The following is a 23,891-nucleotide window of genomic DNA, read 5'->3' as shown; positions in this document are numbered from 1 at the left end:
AATCAAATTTATTGCCTGAGTGAGCAAGAAGAGGGGGTGGGAATTTGGGAGGTGAGCAAACACGTGACCTGCCCAGCACAACCCTGCCCTGGAGACAACAACAAGGGCAGGATGGCCCTCACAGAGCTGCCTGTCCCTGAACAGAAAGGATCCCATCGTGGTGGTGTTCCAGAAGTGATCCTGGGCCAAGGCTTTCCCGTGGGCCTCTCCCTGGGAATTCAGCAGGAGCCTGGGCAGGACCTTCCCCACAGACACCTGGGAGCCAGAAGGGAATATTCCAGTTCTGCAGAGACTGAAGTTAAGCAACTGGTGAGCTGCCTGGATGTGTTATGGCCACAGAGAACAGCCATGCCAGAGCTTTATTAAAATACCTGGTTCACAGTCCTGGGTTCGTGGCACACGTTTGGGCAGGACCTGGCTGCTCGAGTTTACAGGATGGGAAACCTGCTCCAGGGAGAACCTCAGTTTCACAACTGGTTTCGACCAGAAACAAACCCACAGAATTCTGAAAATCTCTGCAAAAGCAGCAAGATGGCTTTTGAACCAGTAGCAACATTTTGGTTTGACATTCCGCTGTGAAATGATGTAGGGGAAAAAAATAAATCAAAAGAGGGTGTTTCAAAGCTGGAACTTCATCCTCAAAAGCCTCCAACAAAGGTGATGGGATTTGACAGCGCTCTATTTTGCAAGTAAAATAGTGTCTGCATTTTTCTAAACAAGTTCTAAACTGCATTTCCTGCTTTTATATAAAAACATACTACAGCTTGTTTTGTGGCTTGCTAATAACATCCTGCACAACCATTTTGTCCAGACCTCCCCAAACACCTCGTACACACACACTTCCAGTCCCTGCTGAGAAAGGCAGACAGCCTCCTGCCTGTCAGGTCCTGGCCAAGGGTGGCACAGAAAACAGCAAAACCAGCTTTTTCTTAAGCATCAAAAGAAGCAGCAATTGTTTCGAAGAGGCTGCTCTGCTCTGCCCAGATATCTGGCTATTGCTGATTTTGCAATACAATGACTCCACTCTTGACATATTTCAAGCTCTCTGAAAGCAGCAATAACCAAAGTGATGTTATACAGAGGCAGCAGAAATGCTCTTGCATGTGTCATGCTTTGCACAGACTGATCAGGAACCAAGCAATTAGGGTAAATTCTGGTATAAATGGTACAATCTCATGGAAAGGGTGGTCAGACATTAAAACATGCTGCCTGAGAAGTGGTAAAATCGCCATCTCTGAAAGGGTTAAAAGATGTGGATGTGGCAGTTGAGGACACGGTTTAGGGGTGAACGGCAGTGCTGGGTTAATGACCGGACTCGATGATCTTACAGGACTTGTCCAGCCTTAGCACTCGCATGATTTTAACTGCACTAAGCGCTTGCTTATTCCAAGATTCGGCCCGTCTGTCTGTGAGAGGTACATCAAAGCCAGCACGTACGGAGAAAGCGCCAGCAGGAGGATTCCTCACACTGAGCGCACCTAACACCTGCCCTGCAGCATCACAGCGCAAACATCGGCTTTGTTTTAGCTGTGATTCACCCAGCTCAGGCCACAGGTCCTGAGGAAAACGCCGAGAAGTGTGTGCAAAGATCTGGGGTGCTGGGGGTGACACCGGGGCTCCGGGCAATGCTCCCCCATGGGCTTCCCGGTACCACCCACGGGCCCCCGACCTGTTCTGCGGCACAGACACGCGGGGCTCGGGGACACCCGGCCGGCCGCACGGTGGAACCTCCCTCGTGATCCGCAGCTTCCTCGCAGGGCTCCGGGGCCCGATCACCGACACTGACAGCAAAAATGAGCCGCAAACGAGGCGGCGTCCGCGGCCTCCCCGCGGCGGGGCTGCCAGCGCACCGCGCTGCCTCGGCAGGCACGGACGGGGTTCGAACCCGCGATCTTCGGTTTACGAGACCGACGCCTTACCACTTGGCCACCGCGCCCGACGGGCTGGCTGCACCCGCGCGCCGCCAGTGGAAGGGAGCGAGCGGCGCGGCCGGGCCGGGACAGGACGGGAGGGGACGGGACGGGCCGGGAGGGCGGCCCGGGGCGGTGGGACCGGGGCGGGGCGGCCGCGCCGTGCGGGGGCTCCCGCGGGCACGTGCGGCCGCGGGGCGGAGCGCCGGGAACGGGAGCGCGGGCGGGCCCTGCCCCGCTTGCCGAGCTCGGCGCCCCCTGCCCCGTGTCGCTGCCGCGGCGCTCCTCGGAAAGCCCTTCCCGCTGCCGCCACCCCCGCCGTGTCCCCGGTGTCCCCGAGCGCCGCTGCTCCGACACCGCGGAATCCCCGGTGACGCTTTGCTTTCCTTCCTCGCGGTGTTTCTCACGGCAGAGGAGCGCGGAGCATCGCTGCGAAATCACCGAGCTGCCTTGGGAAACAAACAGCCGCTGTTCGGAACGAGGAAAACCCTGCCAAGCTCGCACAGAGCTCCGGCACCTGCTCCCGGTTCGGGGCCGGGAGGGTCCCCGGGGCAGGAGGCGGCACCGGCCGGTGGGACACAGCTGCCCGTGCACGGCGGGGACTGTCCCGGCTCCGTTCCGGCACTGCCGCCGCCTCCCCAGAGCCAAACAGCGGCGTTTCCACCCCTTCCCTTGGGACACTATCGGGCAGTCTATGTTTCCTGATATTCAAACTGAATTTTCACATTTTACTTCAAACCCATTATGTTCTGTTTACATAGTCAAATCATAATAGCATAAATCATAAATACAATACTGGATTATTAGTATTTCCTCCTTTGGGTTTCCAGCTACCAAATATTTAGTCTTATGGCTAACACTTGGTTAAAACCCAAGAAATGAATCAGCTCTCATTTTTATCACCACTAGCTGTAGGGCAGGAGGGAAGAATTTGAAAGTTGTGGTTTTGAACTATTATTTAGCATTGAATTGAAATTTTTCATCCTGTTTTCTAGTTTGGAACCAATGTTGGGCAGCAGAAGGTAATCTGGTATTTTTTTGGCTTACATGCTCCTCCTGAAAACTACACACCAAACCAAACAAACAAAAAGCAAAAAAACCCAGGCACAGTTAGAACCAATCTGACATAGTAGAATCACTTTTTTACTTTATGAATTTGTAACCAGGCCCCACTCTCTGCTGAATCAGATCTGAGTTACACAACCGTTATTACAGGGATGCAACCTGTGTTCACAGTGTGCTCCTTGCTTGAATAAACCAAACCCGTGAGGCCTGATCAACTCATTCCAAAGAAAAACAGTTGCTTTCCTGAGGGTCCCATTTTTAGGTCTTCAAATAAATACCGCAACAAGCCTATCCAAAAAAAGTAAGGTTTACTTTTTGAGGGTACAGTCATTTGGATCCCAGCGATATTCAGATCCTGAAAACAGCAGGATGGCAGAGCCGCTGGGGTTGCAGAACTTGCAGATATTTTGCACCCTCTGGCCCTGGACTTTGCATTTCAGGGCAGTGAAACATCCCTAAGCACAGGGCAGCCCTGGCAGGGCAGTGAAACATCCCTGAGCACAGGACAGCCCTGGCAGGGCTCCTGCTCCCTCCCGTGCCCTGGCAGGGTGATGGGAAGAGCCCGGCTGTTTTCTGCTGTACCCATGGCCCGGCCCTGCTGCTCCCTGCAATGGGGCCACTGAGAAGGGGCTGCACCTTTAATCCACATTTACACAGGATTTCCTAGAATGAAAGCAAGCCCCTCTGCTGCTGCTGCTGCTGCTGTTCTTCAGGGCATGCCCCATTCCCTGCTGTGCGCAGCCAGAGCTCAGGGACAGGCCTTGGCAGGGTTGTTGCTCTCTCAGGTGGGACAAGAGCTCAGGCTGACCAGAGGGCTCCTAAAGGACTGACAGCAGCTCTGCCCAGTGACTGCTCAGGTTTTAAATAAAGGCCTGAGCACGTTAAGAGAAGCCACAGGGTGGCCAAGAGAGACAGTGCTTCACAAAACACAGCCAGCAATTTTCTCCAGGACAGCAGGGAGGGACAAGCACAGCCTTTCAGCAGCTGAGTTCCATTACCTCTGTTGGTGCCACAGCCCAACTCCTCTGTCTTTTCAGCAATGGTTTGTACTTGAGTCATAGTCCCTGTTACACACTATCACATCAAAATACAAACTGCATCCTCGTCTGCTAAGGCACAAAGATCCCAGTGTGATGGAAATTCAGATTTAGGCACCATGCCAGAGGACATGCTGACATATGATCATTGCAAAGTCATTTAAAAATCACCAATAACCCAAATAGTTATAGTTATACATCTGGGGCAGTCTTCAATTTACTGGTCACATGCATTCAAAAAGCAGTTGGCTCTCAGGACAAATTTCACCCTGAGTTACACAAGCCATGAGAGTCCCTCCTGCACTGCACGTGTCACACAAGGCATTTAGGGTGGCGTGACACACCCCAGGTCCCAGGCTGCCATCAGAGATTCAGGACAACATTGAAACATGGGCCATCAGGAACAGTGAACAGAGCAAGGGAAAACATCAAAGTCAGGGCCTTGAGACTGCTATGCTGAAGAAAACATGTCAGCCAAGACAACCTGAGCAGATCAGAGGCTGCTGCCAGACTACAGGAGCTGCCTGATGTACTCCCTTCATGCTCTCATGAGATGTATTTCATTTGTGTAAGTCCTCCTCGTCACTCCCCAATTCTCTTACAATTTCTTTCCTACTCTGCTACCACCCCAGTTAGCCTCGAAACCCACTTTTCCCCCCCAGATGATCAGAGCAAGGCAACAATCACCTCCCAGGAGTTCTGAGCTTTAATTCCTGATTGTAAAATGACCGAAGGGTCCTGTGTCCCACCAGCCCAGTGGGAACAGCACAACTTGCTAGAAACTATTACAGACTTTGTGCTATGTGGTGGGGATGATTCCTGCCCCCAGAGTAACATGTGATTTGTTTTCCCACTGTGTCTTTCTCATGTACCAGCAAATAACTGCTGTGCAAGTAGGTCAGTAGTACAGCACATTAGAATGAGCTGCTGAGATTTGGGAACAAAACTGCTCCCTATCTCTCTGGTGAAGTGGTTTAGCATACACAGTAGGGAGTTTTCTTTGAGCCTGTTATAAATCTGAATATCCAACATCTAATTGCTGGGAGGAATCTGGGAACAGGGAAGTTAACACATGGGTACATTGCTCCATGGATTATTCATACAGTGTCTTTGCTCTCGTTCCCCAAATATCTGTGCCCACTGTGAGAAAAGCTACCTCACAGTCTCATGGGATGATACTCTAAAAGACATATACCACATTTAGAGACTATTGTCAGTCAGTCAAATGAAAGCTGTTTGGCATAGTATAATTACTTGAAGACCATCAAAATATTTTTGAAAGGAACAAATTTGCCCTGCAAGGCTTGAACTGACTAGTGAAGTCTTCAAAATTCCCTTTCCTCTTCTGCCTTGCTCCAAGCCCAACTGGAGGCAGAGATCTTACCACCCTAAACTCTGCTTTGTATTTTAAATAACATGCCATAGGCTTGGTTCCCTGGCTCCCTTCACTATCTTTCACACAGGTGCAAAGTGATCACATTTTGTTAGTCCAAGGACTGGAGGTGCAGGCTGGGGGTGGGAGCAGCAGCTTCTCAGGAGTCAAACTTCAAACCCACCAAACCCCTGTGGAAACACATCCCTACCCACCTGCACCCCGTGGCTGTGTCAGGGTGGGCTTTGCTGACATTCCCAGGCCAACCCTGGTGGTTTCACCTGAGATGCTTCTGGGCAGCTGGGACAGGGCAGGGAACTGCACTGGGCTCCCTGAGAGGACACCTCACCCTGGGGTGTCCTCAGCACATAACAAAAGGCTCCATTTTTCCCAAGTAAGGAGCATCCAGCATTTCTCTGGCCTGACAGTGTCTGCCCCTCTGTCAGCAGCACTTTCCCAGAGCACTGGACCCTCTGTTGGGCAATGTGCCCACAGACACCAGCTCAGGACTGGCTGCCCACAGGGATCGGCCCATGGCGCACTCCCCTCCCTCCACACAGATCTTGCAAAAAGCAGCCTGGAACCTAAGCTGCTCCTCACTTGTCATTCTTTTGACTCCAGCAGTTTAAATAAAACCCAGAGAAGAAGCCAACAGGTCTGGTGGCTCAAACCAGAGATTAAAAGAAAAAATTACCTCAGAGTGTGGGTCAAGCAGGCCCTGGGTGTGTCCTCCACCATCGCACCTCACGCAGAGCCTGTTCCGCCAGCTCGGGATGTGGAGAGTCCTGGCCCGAGCCCACATCAGGCTCAGGGTCCCCCCTGGTCTACACAGCTGGCACCTGGGACAGGTCCTGGCTCCCAGTCACGGCCAGAGGTGTCCCAGCACTGTCCTGGTCCCTCACAAAGGGACAAAGCCTGCGGTGCTGCTGCCAGGATGGCCCTCCCAGGAGCCTCGGCCTCGCCAGGGGATGCCCATGGCAGAGCTTTCCCTCAGGACTCTCCCACCCATGGCAGAGCTTTCCCTCAGGACTCTCCTGCCCATGGCAGAGCTTTCCCTCAGGACTCTCCTGCCCATGGCAGAGTTTTCCCTCAGGACTCTCCCAGCCATGGCAGAGCTTTCCCTCAGGACTCTCCCGCCCATGGCAGAGTTTTCCCTCAGGACTCTCCCGCCCATGGCAGAGTTTTCCCTCAGGACTCTCCCACCCATAGCAGAGTTTTCCCTCAGGACTCTCCCACCCATGGCAGAGTTTTCCCTCAGACTCTCGGGGAAAGCTGCTGCCTTTGGCTGAGGTGTGAAAGTCCCCTCAGCACATGCCCTGGGGTGGGCACTGCTGGCCATGCCAGCTCACACTGCCCCAGCCCCGGATCCCCCAGGACACAGCTCCAGGCTGTGCCCTCCCCACAAACAGCTCAGTGCTCCTCAGGGAATGAGCCACAGCACGTGCTACGTGGGTCAGTAAATAATTGTACTTAAGTTACATAAAAAAGCTGGAGCCAAAAAACAAACAGCTCCCAGCTGGAGTTCCATCAATAGAGAAGGGCAGGGCTGTTGGTGGAGACATTAATGGGCTGGTCCTGTGAAGCTTGGGCTTGGAAATTTAACACAACTGTGGATGTCAGGTAAGGCATGTACTGAGCATACATCTTCCCTGGTGCCATCTGTGAAACTTATGCAAAGTGAATTAAGCTGGTGCTTGGGCAGGTGAGAACAGAACTGGGGAATCCTTTAAATGAAGAACAGAAATAAAGGTGGACCAGTGAGGAAGGTAAGGAGGGACACTGAATCAGTCACCCACCACAGACAATGCTTTAGTCATGCGGGGAAAGCAAATAATTTATTTACATATCTGATTGTACATTACAGCTACCTGAAGGATCCACATCAGCAAGGACAGCTTTATTGTCCCCAAAAAGTATTTCAAGAAAATACAGAGAAAATAGTGTAATGGCACATTGCAACAGTACTGACATTACTTCACTGATGTTATAAATTACAGAATGAGATTAAAAATAGTCATTTGCCACTTTAGCTGGCTGCTTTTCTTCAGTAGCAATGGAGCAAGTGAACTTTGCTCATTTTCATACCAAGCAGCCTTCAAAATAAAAAATAAAACCACCTCCTTACTTCTAAGGCAGCTTTTTTTCTGTGAAATGGGTGTCCAGTTCAGTAAAAAAAATTCTGCTCTGTGAGAATGGAACATATTCTTTCACAGATAAAAACTTGTTTTTTTGAAAGATTTAGGGGATATTGATGATTTTTTCCTCGAGACTTACCACAGTTTATTGTCTCACTGTCTGGGGGCTGGTGAGTGGGGTATTGATAAACAACAAGGTGTGAGAGGGGGAACAATTTGAGGATCTCATCAGACGAGCAGGGTCAACACTCCAGAAATGAAACCACCAGCTCGAGAAGAGGTCGGAGGGAGGGAAGGGCACTTCTAGGACCAGGGCCCTCTCTGCCAGTTACAGATGGCCAGCTCACAATGCATCTACACAGCTTCCCAAATGCTGTGGGAGAGTGCTGTGCTACAAACCCCAAGGGAAGGAGTTTGTTCAGCACCTGGCAAAATGTGAAGAGCAAGACACCCAATCTCTCACATCTGCAAGAGGAATGCAGACCCAGGGTCTGTCCTTAGGAAACGCTGCCACAGAAGCCAGGCAGGGAAGACAAGGAAACGAAAAGATTTTAGGCACTCTAAGATGGAGAGTCTATCAATTGGTAATGCTATTTCTTTTTCCATTTCAATGGTCAAAGTAAATCACTTGCCTGATCCCACAAAAATAATCCCAGAATGGAAGTTAACCTGAAATGGGCAATGTGTTCAAATGAGGTTTTGGTCTGGTGCCCATTTCAAGTATAAAAGGAAGCAAATTTGCTTTAATGGAAATAAAAACTATAATCACCAAGTCAGGACTGTAACATTTAATTAAGTGTTTTATTATTTTGAATTAATTTAAGCCAACAAGTGGATAGAATTGGTCTCAAAACAATACTAAAACAATAAATCTGCAGTGTGTGTGACATTGCCTTACAAGAGACCAACCATCTGACACAACATTCCTAAAAGAAGACAAAGAACTGCTAATTATGTTAAATTTCATTTGCTACGTATTTTAGACCATGACCTAGTGCTTCTAAAAAAACCTGTACAAAATGAATATTTTTTACATCTCAGAGGCACATGAATACAAATCTGATCTATTTTATATATACACATGTACATTACAAGAAACCAGATGATTAAAGAAGTGTATATAAAAGTGTCCAAAACCAAATGATAAAATGTGAAAATAAAATGTATCCTCACAACAGAGAAGTAAAAGGCACAAGTACTAAAATATGTAACCATGCAAAAAAAGTGACTAGTCTGTGCAACAGAGAAAAACAAATGGCTCTCACAACTGATTTTACAGTAATTCTGAAAATGTCTCAGCATTTAAATATATATCAGTGCAACATTTACTGCCCTGTAGTGTACTGAAGTGTTCACAGGATACTAAATTCTTGGTTCTCCTTCAGATGTCCTTTCTGCAAAGGCAGAGTAATTTAGCTATGGATAAGGTGGTAAATAAATCAGGGCTGATGCTGGGCAGTGTGAGTTCATCACTGGGAGGAGGAGTGCCTGCAGCCCCTGACCCCTGCACAGATGTGTCCCCCAGAACAGTCACCTGCCACCCCTCAGGGGGCACAGCGGCTCTGAGGGGTGTGCAGGGTGTCACTGTGCCCACAGCAGTGACAGCAAAGCTGACAGCTCAGGTGTCACTCACAGCACCTCCATTCCAGGGCTAGCTGTCCAAATTACACTGCAGAAGCCCGAGTTTGTTAATGTTGTCATTAGGTTTAAAGTCAAGTAAAACCAAATCTCTCTATCAGTACTACTTTGCAGCTGAACAGAAGCTGCAGACTGAAGCCAGCAGGCTGAGGGCCGGGAGCAGAGAGCAGCACAGCCCTGGCAGCTGGCTCCACACTGTGGCAAACTCGGGTAGCGTGGCCCTGCTGCAGATTCTGCCTGAGATCCTCAGGGGCTGCTGCTGTCACTCTGTGCCGTGCTGGCCACGCTGAGCTGCAGGCCTGAGCCTCCAGTGTGCAGTGGGACACCTGCACAGAACCTGGACAGCCCAGGGATCCCTCACCTGGATCACCTTCAGCTTTACTCACCCCACCTGCCTGTATACCATGAGAACCAGCTACAGTTTTGTCATGTACATGGGACACAACCAGTTTTCACAACCACAAAAAAAGGCAAGGACAGGACTGGTCTGGTACCAACACAGGACTGAAATTCTTGCCTTGGTAGCTTAAGTCACACTAAAGCCAAGAATATTGAATTTGTCCCTCCCATCTGCTCCAAGCGCTGCCCCAAGGCACACAGACACCTGATGGTGGCTGGGGACAAGACCAAGAATGTAAATTCAACAGAATGCTGAGGAAGAGTCCCAGAAAGAAACAACTCTTGCACATCAGACCAACTCCCAGTGCATTATGCAGAATGACAGGATGCAAACCCAGCACTGACTGCAACCTTCATCAAACTCTAAAGCTACATGCAGAGTCTCATTAACTAGAAACCCATGCATTATTTAACAGCAAACTGCTCCTAGGATCGATGTTTTGAATGAATTCAAAAATACTGAGATGCAAAGGAAGAAAATGTCAGAACTGTGGTACTATGTCCTTTAAAACCAACCAGTTGTGACTTCTTGACAATGTTTCTTGAGTAACAAATGACTTGACAAGAATATGAGCATTGCTGCTTTCACCAGGAGCTGCTCAGTTAAAGTCTGAGTCAAGTTTTCACTTAAATCAGTATAAGCCAAGCCACTGATTTGGCAAGTGTTTGATCAGCTGCTACTTCCTTCCTTCCTTGGAAAAAAATCCCTCAGACCACACCATACAGTATTTGTTTTAAGAGAAAACCACTGCATATTCACTGCCATTAAAGAATGTAAAAAAAGCATTCTTTTATTTGTAAATTCTAGTTCTTAGACTCGTCACATGTCACGGGCACTGTGATGCACAGACCAGTGAGCAGTGCCTCGTGTAGCAGCCCACAATGTGTGTTTATATATCAGCTTCCAAGCCCTCATTTACAAACCAGATTAGGGAGCCTAAATACTGCCCTAGATCCTCTCTGGAGAGCAATGCAGTTCCACCACAGTAAATGGAGCATTGCTGCACTCAGACAGCAAAATATTTGTTGATACACATCTTTGAGAATTAATAATGCTGTGTTCAACTCCCTACAGAGCTGGCTGAGAAATATCTGATTTTTTCCCAAAGACCGTGAAAGGAAAGTTGGCAACAAAAGTTCTTTGGATGCTGGGTTTCTTTGAAACTTCCTACATATTTGCATATTTAAAATTCCTTAAAAATAGATGGGATAGTTACAATTCATCAATGTTGCACTTCAATAAAAATTCTTTACAGCTTCAGTCTTAAATAGAAGCTATTCAAAAAGCTGAAAAATCTTCTTTTGATGTCAAAGCAGTTTTGAATCAGCATCATTCTGAAATCAGAACTAGGCAGCAGCTGAAGACCAAAGTCTGGAGGGAAGCAGCCAATACCAGAAAAATCTTGAGAGACTGCATTTCTGGTACTCCTTAAGTGCAAGTTTTGAAAGAGGTAATTTTTCTGCAGTACCTTGTGTGGGATTAGCTTGACCAAGGGCAGCTTCTAGCCAAAAGCCAGTCTTATTTTCCACTGTCCAGAAATACCTGTAGTGGTTTGCAACAGGTTTGACCAGAATATCATTTAGCTTTTCAGAATCTAAGGTCAAGGTAAAGTACCTGGGATTGTGTTTGCGCCCCCAAGGGTTAAAGAGAACCATGGGTTTGACACGGGAGTGTTTACTGCATCTGTGTATTGCTAGAGACATGATACCCCATTTCTGTGTCTCAAGTGATTTACCCAGGGAATGGAGGCCCTTGTTCCACCAACAGCAGCACTGACAGAGGCAGGCTGTACTTTCCTGGCCAGCCTGAGAATACAAAGGGTGTCCACAGCAAAGAAGTAAGAAATTTATCAGAGAACAGACAGCAGAGTCAGTGTCTCCCCGTCTGCAACAGCTCCTGTCTGTTCTGCCAGTGTCTGTCTGCCACTTGATCAGAATATGCACTCTCTGCAACACTGCTATCAGATCACTCCCCTCCCTGCCCCAGTGAGCCACCAAGTGATCCTTTATTACCAAATTACCTGCCTGTCATAAAACACAGTGACTTCTTTTCTGGGATAAAAGGGTTCTCCAGGGCTTGAGCTGCAAGATGAGTTGCTCTAATATCTGTAGTTACTCAGTCTAAGAATGCAGTTGCTAATTAGTATTTTTAGTAATTAGTATTTTTAGAGGTGGATACCTTAGAGGAAAATATATCTGCCAGTGAAATGCCTCTCCCACCTCCAACTCACATTATTTGTCAAACATGGTAAGTATCTGGATATGATTTGCACAGTAACAGATGGCAGTACCACACCAAGGGCCCCACAGGAGCAGAAGGATACCTCCTTTACACAATAAAACACAGCTACAAACACCACCAACATGGTGGTAAGACATCTCTTCAAATGCAAACACTGGAGCAAGGAAGAGTTTCTAAATACTTACACAGCTGGGTACAGAGCTGAACAAGAAGTCCTGCAAGATTTAAGAAATTTCCACTGCTGGGTACCCTTGGCTAGAGCATTCCTTTTGGGATATCAGCCAGATTTGGTGACTACATGTCACTACTAGTGACTGTTCACCTCCTACATATAATTATCTACACAAAAACTTGGCTCTCACTATAATAATGTCTTCTGTTCAAGTCTACAGGCTTTGCTTTGAGTGCAACAGTCCTCAACACTTCCACCCTAATGGGACTGGGCTTTAGATCACTGAAATTTTGAAGCAGAGTCCAGATTACCTAAAAATAATTAGGGGGAAACATTCAGTCACCAGCCTAAGCTGCAAGAGCTTCACTCTAACTGAAATGCTCTGCATGAGAGCAGCACAGCAGTGCAACACAGCTCCAGAAGCAGGGCTGCTGTGTCACCCAGCCCTGCTGGTCACAGCAGGTTTGCAACAGCCCCCTGACACTGTGCAAGAGTTCTCTGTGGCCTACAAAGAGTGAAGGCTCTGGCACTTCCCACAAACAGCACCAGGCAGAGGGAAATGCCATCACCACAGTGCAGGTGAGGAGTTCTGCAGGCAGGAAGCACCGAGCTGGCTGAACTGCTTCTCTCCCACCTTCTGGGTGGCACATCCAGAAGAAGCAGCAGGTGGGAAAGGTGGATCTGTGGGGTTTCCACGGGGTTCCACCTACTTCTAAACAAACAGAAGCTGCTGCAGTGTTACATCTTACACCATTCCCAGGTGGCAAAGGAGTGGTCTTTAAATCCTTTCCTCCAGTTTGCCCCGGAGCCTCAGGAAGCCAGCCCTGTGACATGACAGACTGAAGCAGACTGTCCCATTTCTCCCAGAGCACTGCAGACCTGTGTGCACTGGGCTGTTGTGTCTCAGTCATTCCTCTGGCTCCTCTCTCTTTCCATTACTTTACACCTGCCTATGCAGATACATTGAAACAAACTGTTTTTATTTTCTTGCCTTCAAGAAAGCCTGATTTCAGCACGTCCCCTGCTTCCCATCACTCCAGTAACACATCACTGAAGGCAAGAGCACAGAGATTGCAGAAAAAAATTATATATATTTACATCCCTAACTGAATACAGTTTTATGTATTCAAATTCAGGAAAAATGCATCACATATACACACCAAGATACATCAAGAGAATACTAGGGGCAAGACACTGCCAACAGCAAGAAATACACAGAAAAGCACAGTCATTGCTACTGTAACATTCTCCTGGGGAGTGTATTTAATAGAGGAAACATCTCTATGCACTGGGGAAAGCCAAATACTCTGGCTGATTTTTCTGTGCCAGTTGGTGTGAATCCAAAGTGTGAAACTTTTACTTTAAAAAAAAAGTGCATGGAATAAAATTTGTTTTTAGCATTCAACTACCCAAACAATTCCATAAGCTCCTTATATAAGCTACATTATTAATTAAAAATGTCCTAGCCCTACAGTATAGATCCAGCTCTAGAGAACACAGGCACATGTTGAAGTCATCCCTATTTAAGGCAGCATTTAAGCAAACACTCAACTTTAAAGCTTAATGTTCTGTCCCACTGACGTCCATGAGCAGATGCAGCACACACCTAAAGTTCAGCACCTGCACAACTGCTCATCTAAACTGGGATGTGCTCCCTACTCAGAGCTTTAGATATGCACGTGTGAGCTCAGTCTGGGCTGGCAGCTCCTGCAAGATGCAGCTCTTTTCCTTTTGCCTGTCCTGTAGGTAGAAGCCACTCTGTCCCAGACTGTCCTCCACTGCTGTGCCAGGAACCAGCCATTGTCTGCACAGCCTGCCCAGAAATGCCATTCCCAGAGGAGTGCAGCTGTCTGGGGTGGGAAAGCAACTCAGCACATCGTGTGCAGGGCTGGTCCTCCTCCTCCCTCTAAGGTGAGATATTTCATGCAAATATTTTGTTGTTCTGTTTCTTTTTTTTTGGTAAGAACTGGAATGTGTTCTTTCAGTGAAATCTTTAAAATCAGGATGAGGGGAAGGGGCAGAATCCCAGAATTCATTTTAATGGCCCATAATATACCCCTGAAAATAGGGGAACAGATTTGAAACCTCTTTGCCTCAATGCTACAGGGACCCTGACATAAAAAACACACATGCACACACACTAGAGAGCAGGCTCAGAGCATCCAAAAGCAGGCTCCAAAGTGATCTTACATGAAAAACACTTTGTGCTGACAGTGGCAAACAAATGGATGGTGATTTTTCATAACCAGCAAAAATTCTGCAGTATCTTCCCTTCCTTCCCATTTACTTTGTGTATTTTCCCAAATTTTGTGTGGTTTTGGTGGTTTTTTGTTTTTGTTTTTTTTTTTAATCTGATGTGTGGTTTAAGTACTAAAACTAAATCAAATAGGAAACTACAGTCAGCACCAGTCAGGAACTGAACCTGGGTATGTCAATTGGTTTGTGGTACCCAAATTCCTGGAAGAACAAAGAAAAAAATTCTTGCTCCTAAAGTTAGGGCCACATCCATATGTTTCCATTGTCTATTTTTACCTTTACAACTAGAGGTAGAGTCATTTTGTCCAGTATCTAAAACAACATGATCCAGTTATATTGTTATGACATTAATATACAGTATCCATCTCATCACAGGTATTGAAAGTGCATGGAAAAAGTCTAACCAAGCCAATTCAATGACAAATAACAGTGTACCAAACATCATAGAAACACACCCGCGCACCCACACTCACACCTAGTGTGTATTATATCATTTATAGGTTCATTTACAGTATCAGAGTGCTGCTCAGATCCAGTGGCATGTGCAGAAATATCAGGCAGTTGCTGCTTTTCCTTCTTATATTCTCTTCAATTCTTTATTTCCAAGATAGATGGATTGTGGTCCAGGATTGCCAAAATTATCTTGTCCATATACTGTCGCAATCTGTAATTTATCTCCTCCTGTTCTTTGAGGGCTTCCATGAGCTAAAACACAACATTTCCAAGTTACTCCTGAAATATTCTCAGTAGTTTATGTAACAGCCTGAAATTGAGACAGGTGAGAGACCAGTGCCTGCTCAAGATCACCAATTCCTTTTGTGACAGGTTTTCTAACTCCAGCTCCTCCCTGTATCTGTACTAGAAACAATTCTGTAGGCTACAAATCTTTGCTATCAAAGAAAGTGGTGAAGAGTCATCTCAGGGATCTTCTGGCAGGTCATTTGAAAGAAGTTCCCCATCTAACAAGCCAATCCATCCTGCATCCATACCATGGATCAACTGCTTCATCTCAGAGCAAGAGATTCATGATTCTCAATTTTTTCATTACTACTGAAATCTAAACGTGTTTGCATGAAAGGCTGCTGAACCAAACAAATATGTCAGTGTTTTGCACCAGGAAAAACATGTGCTTCCTTGAGAATTCCTCTGGCTTTTTTTGAGAGATGTGCATACTCTCTCTCAAAAAAATCCCCAAAACAACCACTACATACTCCACAAGAACAATCCACTTGCTACTCAATGTTCTGTATTAAATACATGTGTTTCACCAGATTTTTGGCTGTAAAAGGCCCCTCAACCTCTCTAAAGATGAAGACTGCTTTGCTTTTCATCTCTGAATGTTTAATGCCAAACTGAAAAAGCTGCCAAGGCTTGCCAGAGCCCCAGATCCTCCTAAAGCTCATGTTATTTGCCTGTCCATTTTCATAAGACTTCACAGAAGTCCCACCCTGAATCTGCAGATTATTACCTTTGTTCTGCTCATACAGGAAAAATGGCACAATGGGAACAGTTTGTGCAGGTCTGTGAGGTTTTGCTGAGTCTGGGCCACAGCTTTCAGGCACCTTCCTCCTTTAAAGGGGGAGTGCTGGATACTCCTCACATGAGCCAGAGCCACGGGATTGAAAGGGACGAAGTCAGATTTTTCTTGACAATACCAAAAGCCAGTTTGCTTTTACCTAATTAGAGCTTTACAAGCAAACAGCCTTTCTTCACAGTGCTCTGGTTCAGCACGAAATTAAGTTCTCAAATACATAATTCAAGGGCTTTCACTTCAAGGGCCTGCCCAGGAGCTAAGGCTGACAGGTCAGTCCAGTACAGACTGGGTAAAAAGGACTTTTCTGTCTCACAACTTTTCTTGATGAAGAAATGGGAAGTTCTGTCTGGAAGAGATAAAGCATCAAGGACAAACAATTCCTTTAATCTCCTTCACCACTACCCTGTCTTCTTCCCTGGGAGCTCTCATGTATCCATTGGCCTGATCTCACAATCTGTCCTGGAGCTCAGAGGAAGCTACACCAGCTGGACTCAGCCCACATACAAACAGGTTCCCCAGAATATCTTTCAAAGCAATACCAAGTTATTATTTGCACAGAAGTTACTTTCTCCAAGAATTCAGCTCTGCTACAGGAATATATGGCTCAAATATATAAGTAAGAGCTCGTTAGTGAAGTAACATGAACTAAATCTGGAACAGAAAGTAAAAATTAAAGTAACTAGCAATGGCCATTTTTGTATGAAATTAGTGTCATGCTCTCACATTACTCTGCAAGATACAAAATGTTAGAACTGCAAAACAGTTCGCTGAGATCCTAATAATTCAATTTTTTTTGAGAGAAAAATGGGAGAGTTATAATACAAGGATTCCAAAACAGTGTTAGATTTAAAGCAATTTTCTAACACCCTTGAACTCCTAGCAAAGCAGAATTTTCTGTCGTTCATTTGTCAGCTTCAGAGAGTTCCACCTTGACAGTTAATTACATTGAAAATTGCATATTCTTGGAAGTAGTACCTGATTAGAAAAGTGCATTACCTCATCTCTCGATGCAGAATCGATTTCAGCAGCCAGTGACTGGGCCTTGGTTTGTGTTGCAAAGAGGTTTTTAGCTTCATAAAGACTGAGGCTTAGAATCTGTCCATTCAGATCATCATTTTGGTCACGAAGTTTCTGATTCTCCTATTTAAGGATGAAAAAACATTGTTTTTCAAGTTCTTCTTACAAGGTTTCATTTAAAAATATTTTAACATCACAGGTAGCTTGGATGACATACAGTGAGGCTGCAGCTGACAGCCACTCTTAACTCCAGTGACAAGGCCTCCCTGCCTGAGTTATCCTGGGGCACAATTTACATCACCAGTGCAAGAACTCCTGCACAGATGCAATGAGGCCCTTGTGTTTGTGTGAGAAAGGAGGGGACAAAATCTGAAGGCAGAGTGTTTGGGTTTGCATTTTTCAAGGTATTCCTGTACGTTTGATGTGGATTGAGAGGCCCTTCCCTGCTCACCTGCTTCAGCCGTTTTATTTCATGCTCCATTTCCACCTCTCTGGTTTTGGCATTGAATTCACTCAGGCTGGAGGAAGAGCTTCTGCCACGTCCAGGACGTTCACATTCCAGCTTGTACAGCTGCAGGTGCTCCAGCTCCTTCCGCAGGTCTTCAATGAGCTGTGGGCAGCAAACAGGCCCTGTCTGTGCAGCCCTCCCTGCAAACAGCCCCCTCTGCACTCCAGCAAAAGCACTCCTGAGCCTGCCTGAGGCCAGCCCTACAACACAGCCTCTTCCTCTTCCTTTGCAAGCACAGGTCCCCTAAACGGCCCCAGAGCTGGCAATGGCTGTGATTCCTAAGCTTCATGCATAATTTCCCTTGCAAACAGAGGGAAATGTTAGGGCACACAGTTCTCCAAGAGCTGTAAGCCCTTTGGGTCAAGGATTGGCACTTTTTAAGTATTCTTGCAGCATTCATTGCTCTGTGGGCACCTTTCCCACAGAAACACACTCTAGCAAATAGCTTCAGTGGATATGGTGCTCTCAGTGCTCATCCTGCCCATTCCTTCTCCCCAGGGCTTCCATGCAGGTGATATGAGACTGCCTGGTCTGACATTCCTCTTCACACTTACCTCCTGTGTGGCTTCCCTCTCCTTGTTGAATTCCAGCCTGTTCTGCCTCAGCTTGTCCATCATCCTCTTGTACAAATCCATCTCATCCTTCAGCCGCAGACTCGTGTCCTCCAGCCTGTCTGACATGCGCTGCCTCTCCTGGAACCAACAGGGAACTTCACAACAGGGGGCAAGAGCAGGACACAGCTCAGCTTCACAACAGGAACCTACAGACACAGCTGGCCATAGACTGCCTTGTGTCTCAGGATGTTCCTGCCCCTAAAGTTGACCAATGTTCCAATTCCATCAATAATCTGGTTTATGGGAGGAAAATTTAAGAAGCTGGGCCAAGCACTGTAAGAGTTTGCTCTTACATAAACTGCTGTTAAGTTGCTCAAGGACTCAGGAGTTTTGTTACCTCATCCAATCTCTCTGTTTGGGATTTCAGCCGTGTGACAGTGCTTTTCAGATCACCATTTTCTTCTTCCAGTTGCTGAACCCTGCATTAATAAAAAAGTCTTACAGCAAATACCTCTTTTCAAGAACACAGACATGCACAATAGCGTGCTCTAAAAAGCCATCTCACTTGAACTTGATAGAAAGACCAAATAGAGAAAATCATTCTAACCATAGCACTTTTTAACATGCATTTTTGCTTGTTCAGTTCTAAGGCCCAAAATACTACCCTGACCCTCAGGTTCTTGTGCTCCTAACAACAGGTAGCTGAAAAAACATAAGTTGGAAAAAAACAAACACAGGCACAAACATTTGCTAGAACTGGTCACAATTCCCTCCTTGAATGTGTGCCAAATATCCAGTTAAGCTGTCTACATGGGCCACGTGGATTAAAGCATTAATGTAAAGCATCCTCCAAGCTTTTGGGCATTAGACATGTGACTGCAGAGCTACTCTACAGAGCTGCCAACCTGCCACCATCTGTGCACTCTTGCTGGTGAACAGCCTACATTTACAAGCAAAGTAAAAACGAAGAAAAGAGGCCCCTTCTCCCTGTTCAAGGCAGCACCAAGATGTTTGTTACCTTGTATTTAGCAGTTCAATTTCAGTGCCTTTCTCTTTTTCATACTTGCTGTAAGCTTCTCTGTGTCTCTTTATCTCTTCTTCCAGAGTCTGTTCTGCTGATGTTTCTTGGTCTTTCAATAATTCCTCTAGTTCATGAACTCTAAGGAAATCAGATCTCATTTCAGTAACAGCTTCAGAAGCAAATTCATTGCCTCTCTCTTTTCTGCTGACCCCTTTGTTTCATTCTAATTCACCATCTATTTTGGCATTTAACATCTCCCAGTATCTCTATTTACTAATAAACGTAGAATTAAGTAGTATCAGTTCATCTAGTATTCTTTCAGTCTCATAAAGCTGGGACTAAGACCCAGCCTTCTGCTTTTGCTACAAGCCAGGAAAAAACCCCAACCACCAGGGGTAACCTCTCTTAGAGCAGAAGCATTTTCTCTGCACAAGTCAGTAACATCTCTGTCAAAAACACTTGCCTGCAGGCCTCTTCTTGCTGAAAATTCAGCAAGGCAGCCCCTATTCCACCTGGACTTCTCAGATGAAGCCTTATTTCATCTGTCAGCATTAAGGAAGAAGACTTGGTCATACTCTAGAGGTAGAAATATTCCTTCCCCACAGCTGTGCTGGTGAGGAGATCTGGCTCTGTGCTTTGTTACCTGTGAACCAGCTGGGTGTTCTCTTGTTTCAGTTTGCTCTTCAGGTCACCATTTGTCAGGCTATCGTTCTCCAGTTCTGTCACCTTCTTCTCTAGGTAGGTGACCTGGAAGGACAAGCAGAACAGACTCAGTTTGAGTCTCTCTTCAAATACCCCTTCACTGCTCCCAACTGGCATTTAGCTACTCTACCATTTTAAAAGGGGATATATTTCTCTGCAAAGCCAGCAGCAAAATTAAGCCCCACAATTCTGAGTTCTCCAGACCCTGCATGTTCCTTGAGGGTGATCACTGCAAATACACCATAAAGAAGTCCTAACACAATGCCTAGAGCTGTGCTTGCTCAGTTCTTGCATTAAGCCTGAAAAGTTGTAATAGTAATGGAACATCAAGGATATTTTGAAATAAGCTACTTCAGATCATGGGTAATTCTGAGCAAGATCTTGATCCCCTGATGCCGGGCTCCAGCAGGATTTGGCTGGGTACATTACTCACAGGGCACAGATCCTCACCTTTTCAGTGATATCATTATCACAGGAGTCTATACTGTCTCTGAACAAGTCTTCTGTGCTGCCATTACTGCTGCTGAAGTTACTGTTGTGGAAGAGTTGTCTGAAAGATCAGAAGGATCATTACTTTGCTTGATGAGGAGGGAGGACAAAGAGTCTGGCTTCAGACTTTGAACATCCATGGTAAAATCTGTGCAATCATTTCAGTTACAATTACAACTGCTTAAGCCCAAGCCTTACAAGAGACTGGGAGCTAAATGAAGTCACACTGAGCACAGTCAATGACATTAGTTCTATGGAGTGAGTTCTTTGTTGCTTTTGATAGGATCTGCCACTAGCATTAACATAGTTTTAAAAATACTTAAGTCTTATTCACACCATGCACTGAATTGTATTTGCCTTATTACAAATTTAAAATAAGGTCACCACTGCATATTGGTTGGTACAGTTAAGCTAGAAAATTTTATACTGTAAGAACTTAAAAAAAAAACAGAAAAAAAGAAATATCAAGCAGTTCCCACTGCAGAATAGTGTCAGAACATGTAACACTGGAGACTATCTAAAATGTTCTTGAACCTTACAGCCCTCCTCAGACCAGGGCTGGTTCACTCAGTCAAAGGAAGATGACAATTCTGTATGTCCTTTTTAAAGGGGTGCTCTTGCTTTCCCTCACATTTTGGTAACAGCAGCAAGGCTCACATCATGAGGGTTAAATAAGCAGTAGCTGGACTGATAAAATAGCAGTACAAAGGAATACATTTGGCAGACAAGGAAGCAAAAACTATCTATATTTTTAACAGAGCTGTTTCCAGTTCAGGGGCCTGCTCCAAGAGGAACAGGGGCAACATTCATACCCAAACACAGGCCCCTTCCCTTAAAAACCTATTTTGGTACATTTTTATTTTTCTAAAATTATTCCTACTTCTGTCTTCCACTCCCACTTATGGAATTGTTATGTCTGATTCCATAAATATTCATACAAAACTTGAAGACTCTTACCTTCCAAAAGCTGTGCTTGATATTTTCCTGTTAGGGCTACATGGATACAGAAGGAATGATATAGAAATTAAACAGTTATTTGCTTCAATTTCAATTACACAATGAAATATAATGGACATTTTTAGCCTACTCAAAAGATGATTCTGTGAACAATATTCTTTAACAACTGAATCAAAAGCTGCAATTACTAAGAACACAAAGATGAGTGAAGCCACAAATTACTGTGATCATTAATAAGTCAATTTGCAGATACTGTTACATGTAGCAGAGATTTGTCAGTGTAAATCTGAGCGAAACTAACATTAGAAACACCACAAAGGGACGCCAAGTTAGTGATGGACATTTATTCTGGATTTCCAGTTTTTAGATGATTTTACGAGCAGTTAGTTTATCCTTCCCCATAATGCTTCCCAGTTCAGCACAGGAACTGAGGTCTTTCCATTGTTACAGTTCCCTCGTGCAGCCAGAGACTGCTGCTATCTAAATGAAGACCCTTTGCTGCAGACAGCACTGGAACCAGATCAAAAATATCCTGCTGCATCTCTTGGTAAGAGGATGTCACATCTCTGTGTGCACAGACACAGCTCTTGGTCAGGCATATCCAGCCTCCCTCAGAAAATCCCCAAAGCCCTGGCTGCTCGTGGTGTGGATGTTGGCAGAGCCTTGCCAGGGCAGAGCATCGTTCAGGGCAGGTTCCACACTGCTGTGCACAGGGAGGAGCAGCAGGGCAGCGCTGTGTCCCAGGGATTACACTGACAGGCAGGACTCACATCCAGTTCTAGGGGGAGCTAAAATCCCACCAAACAATTTCCTTCAAAAACTCTAGGTGATTGTTAGAAGCACTTTCTAAGTGCTCAGCACAGCTAAGGAGTGATTGAGTGGCAGAGAGAAACATAAGGAAAAGGCTGAAATTGCAAAGAACTCCAAAAGTAACTTCTGCCACAGGACTTATCATTTTTTCAAGTATTGTTGACATCATTAAAAAAATCCCAGAGAAGCCAAGTACCTCTGCTGACCAGTAGCTTTAGGAGAGGTGTATGTAAGGTTATGTGCATTAGCCAAGGATCTGGAGATCCCTCCTTCCCACCTGGACAAAGCAGGAGCTAACTGTAGATCTGCACTAAGCAGCACAGCAGATCCCACTTCCTGGGAAAAATTCCTTGAAATATCACTCTCACTCTGCAATCAAAGAGCTCATTGGTTAAAATATTTGAGTTTAGCAATGATGTCTGCACCTTAAATCAGAAAAAATATTTAAGAGCTGATGAAGAACAGCATTTTGGTTTGGGCTACATATCCAAGTCTAAATTTCTTACTGTTTTGTAAGAAGGAATGGGATACAGAAGGGAGAGGCTTGCTCTCCCTCTCCTCCTGCTATTAGCCATTCCCATGTTAAGGGGGCATTGCCAAAAGCAGTGCAATAGGCTGCTTACCTGTTTGCTTTCAAGTTTTTCAGCCTGGCTTCCAAATCGTTGAGGAGATTTATCTTTTTGCAGCACTGTGAGCAGTAAACATCCAGTAACTCGCTGTTATAAACATGCCTCATTTTTCGGGGGGTTTGGCCAGCACTGTTTGCAGGAAAGGAGAGATGTTACTGGCTGTAGTAACCAACCCACACCAGGTTTTCCTCGTGACTGTGTGTCAGAATCACAGATGAGAGACTTGAAGAACATCTCTAACCACAGCTCATCTATGTCAGAGCTGATGAGGGCCAGTGCTACTCTTAGGGCAAGTCCACCTGTCTGAGCTGAGGCCTTCCAGAGGATGTGGATATTTCTGGGGGGCAGTGGAAAGAATCAGTTTGGGTGACCAAAAGAACAGCAAAAGGTACATGTGGTCCACTGTGATGCACATAGCAAAGGCAGCTACATGAGTACATTCAACCTCAGAAATGTCCCCCTATCATTTTGCCCATCTTCCCACTAGAGCCTGGCATGCAACCTGAAGAGTCTTCTCTCCAAGAGAAAGGCAGGAATATGAAGAGAGTGGTCTGGTAGGAAGTCACATGAACCCCCTCAGATGGTAGGATGACAGGAACCCTGGAATGAGGAGGAAGGGAGAAGTGGACCCAGGTCGATAGAGGAGATAACAGTACCTCTTGGCATGATAAAGAGAAAATAAACTCAAATAAAAGCAATGATGGCATGATGTGCACTGAGCCCCAGGAATGAGAATGGAAAGTGCTGCTTAAACCTGAGGAAAGAGGGGATGTGAGACACGAGCCATCACCATGAAGGGGCAGTGGGGAGGGGTCTGGCTCTGCATGCATGAGAGACGTGGCCAGGCAGGATTGCAGAAGTGCTGCAAACACAGGGAGCACGGGGGGCTGCATGCAGAACAGCAGCATGCAGTGAGCTTGTCCTGTGTCAGCAATGAAGACAAGACCTCTGTGTGCTATTGATCCAAGCAGACAAATCCTAGAGAATCTTCCTGCTCAGCTCTTCCCAACCCTGCTCACCCATTCCCTTGCCTGGGGGAAGGACTGTACAGTCTGGACCTGCCTTGGCCACAAGAGGTAAGAGCTGCAGAGACTGAGGATACATGCAGGAGGCAAGGGCACTGCTGTGGATTTGTAGCTCCTAACAGACAGTAGCTCCTTGCTTATGTTTCCCAAGACATTCCAAGTCAGTAGGATGCTTGTTTCAAATAACCCCCTGAACATATTGCAGCAGTTCCCCTCACAGATTAGTGCTAAGGATTTGCAGTATCAGAATGCTGAACAGAAACAGCTCTCTTGTAAGTCTTCACTATACCAGGGTGGGTACATAATGTGAAGTTGGTTTCCTTTGCAGCAAATCCCTTCCAGTACTAGCCCTGAACTGTGGAATTATTGTCTGCAATAGAAAGAAATCTCTACAAGTGAAATAGCCCAGTTATTTCAAC

At 46.0% G+C, this 23,891-nt stretch overlaps 1 protein-coding gene and 1 non-coding gene across 6 annotated transcripts in view; both read right to left on the bottom strand.

Annotated features, from left to right (window-relative positions):
* Window positions 1-1,864: 1,864 nt before the first annotated feature.
* Window positions 1,865-1,936, bottom strand: TRNAT-CGU (transfer RNA threonine (anticodon CGU)). The gene has a single exon. It is a non-coding gene; the product is annotated as a tRNA-Thr (tRNA).
* Window positions 1,937-7,634: 5,698 nt separating this feature from the next.
* Window positions 7,635-23,891, bottom strand: part of RAB11FIP4 (RAB11 family interacting protein 4) — a 115,515-nt gene continuing 99,258 nt past the window's right edge. For all 5 annotated transcript variants that reach the window (XM_074555177.1, XM_074555179.1, XM_014269474.3 and 2 more), the window contains 10 exons: window positions 22,442-22,576; window positions 21,009-21,044; window positions 20,013-20,112; window positions 19,504-19,607; window positions 18,858-18,998; window positions 18,237-18,318; window positions 17,840-17,977; window positions 17,229-17,387; window positions 16,757-16,900; window positions 7,635-14,931 (listed from right to left, as the gene is read on the bottom strand). In XM_074555177.1, the coding sequence (XP_074411278.1) occupies window positions 14,815-14,931; window positions 16,757-16,900; window positions 17,229-17,387; window positions 17,840-17,977; window positions 18,237-18,318; window positions 18,858-18,998; window positions 19,504-19,607; window positions 20,013-20,112; window positions 21,009-21,044; window positions 22,442-22,576 (1,156 nt within the window). In that variant the 3' untranslated portion in view covers window positions 7,635-14,814. The remainder of the gene's footprint in view (window positions 14,932-16,756; window positions 16,901-17,228; window positions 17,388-17,839; window positions 17,978-18,236; window positions 18,319-18,857; window positions 18,999-19,503; window positions 19,608-20,012; window positions 20,113-21,008; window positions 21,045-22,441; window positions 22,577-23,891) is intronic.

This window comes from Zonotrichia albicollis, chromosome 19 (assembly GCF_047830755.1).
Source record: "Zonotrichia albicollis isolate bZonAlb1 chromosome 19, bZonAlb1.hap1, whole genome shotgun sequence".
Taxonomy (NCBI): Eukaryota; Metazoa; Chordata; class Aves; order Passeriformes; family Passerellidae; genus Zonotrichia; species Zonotrichia albicollis.
This window is presented reverse-complemented; position numbering and strand designations above follow the sequence as displayed.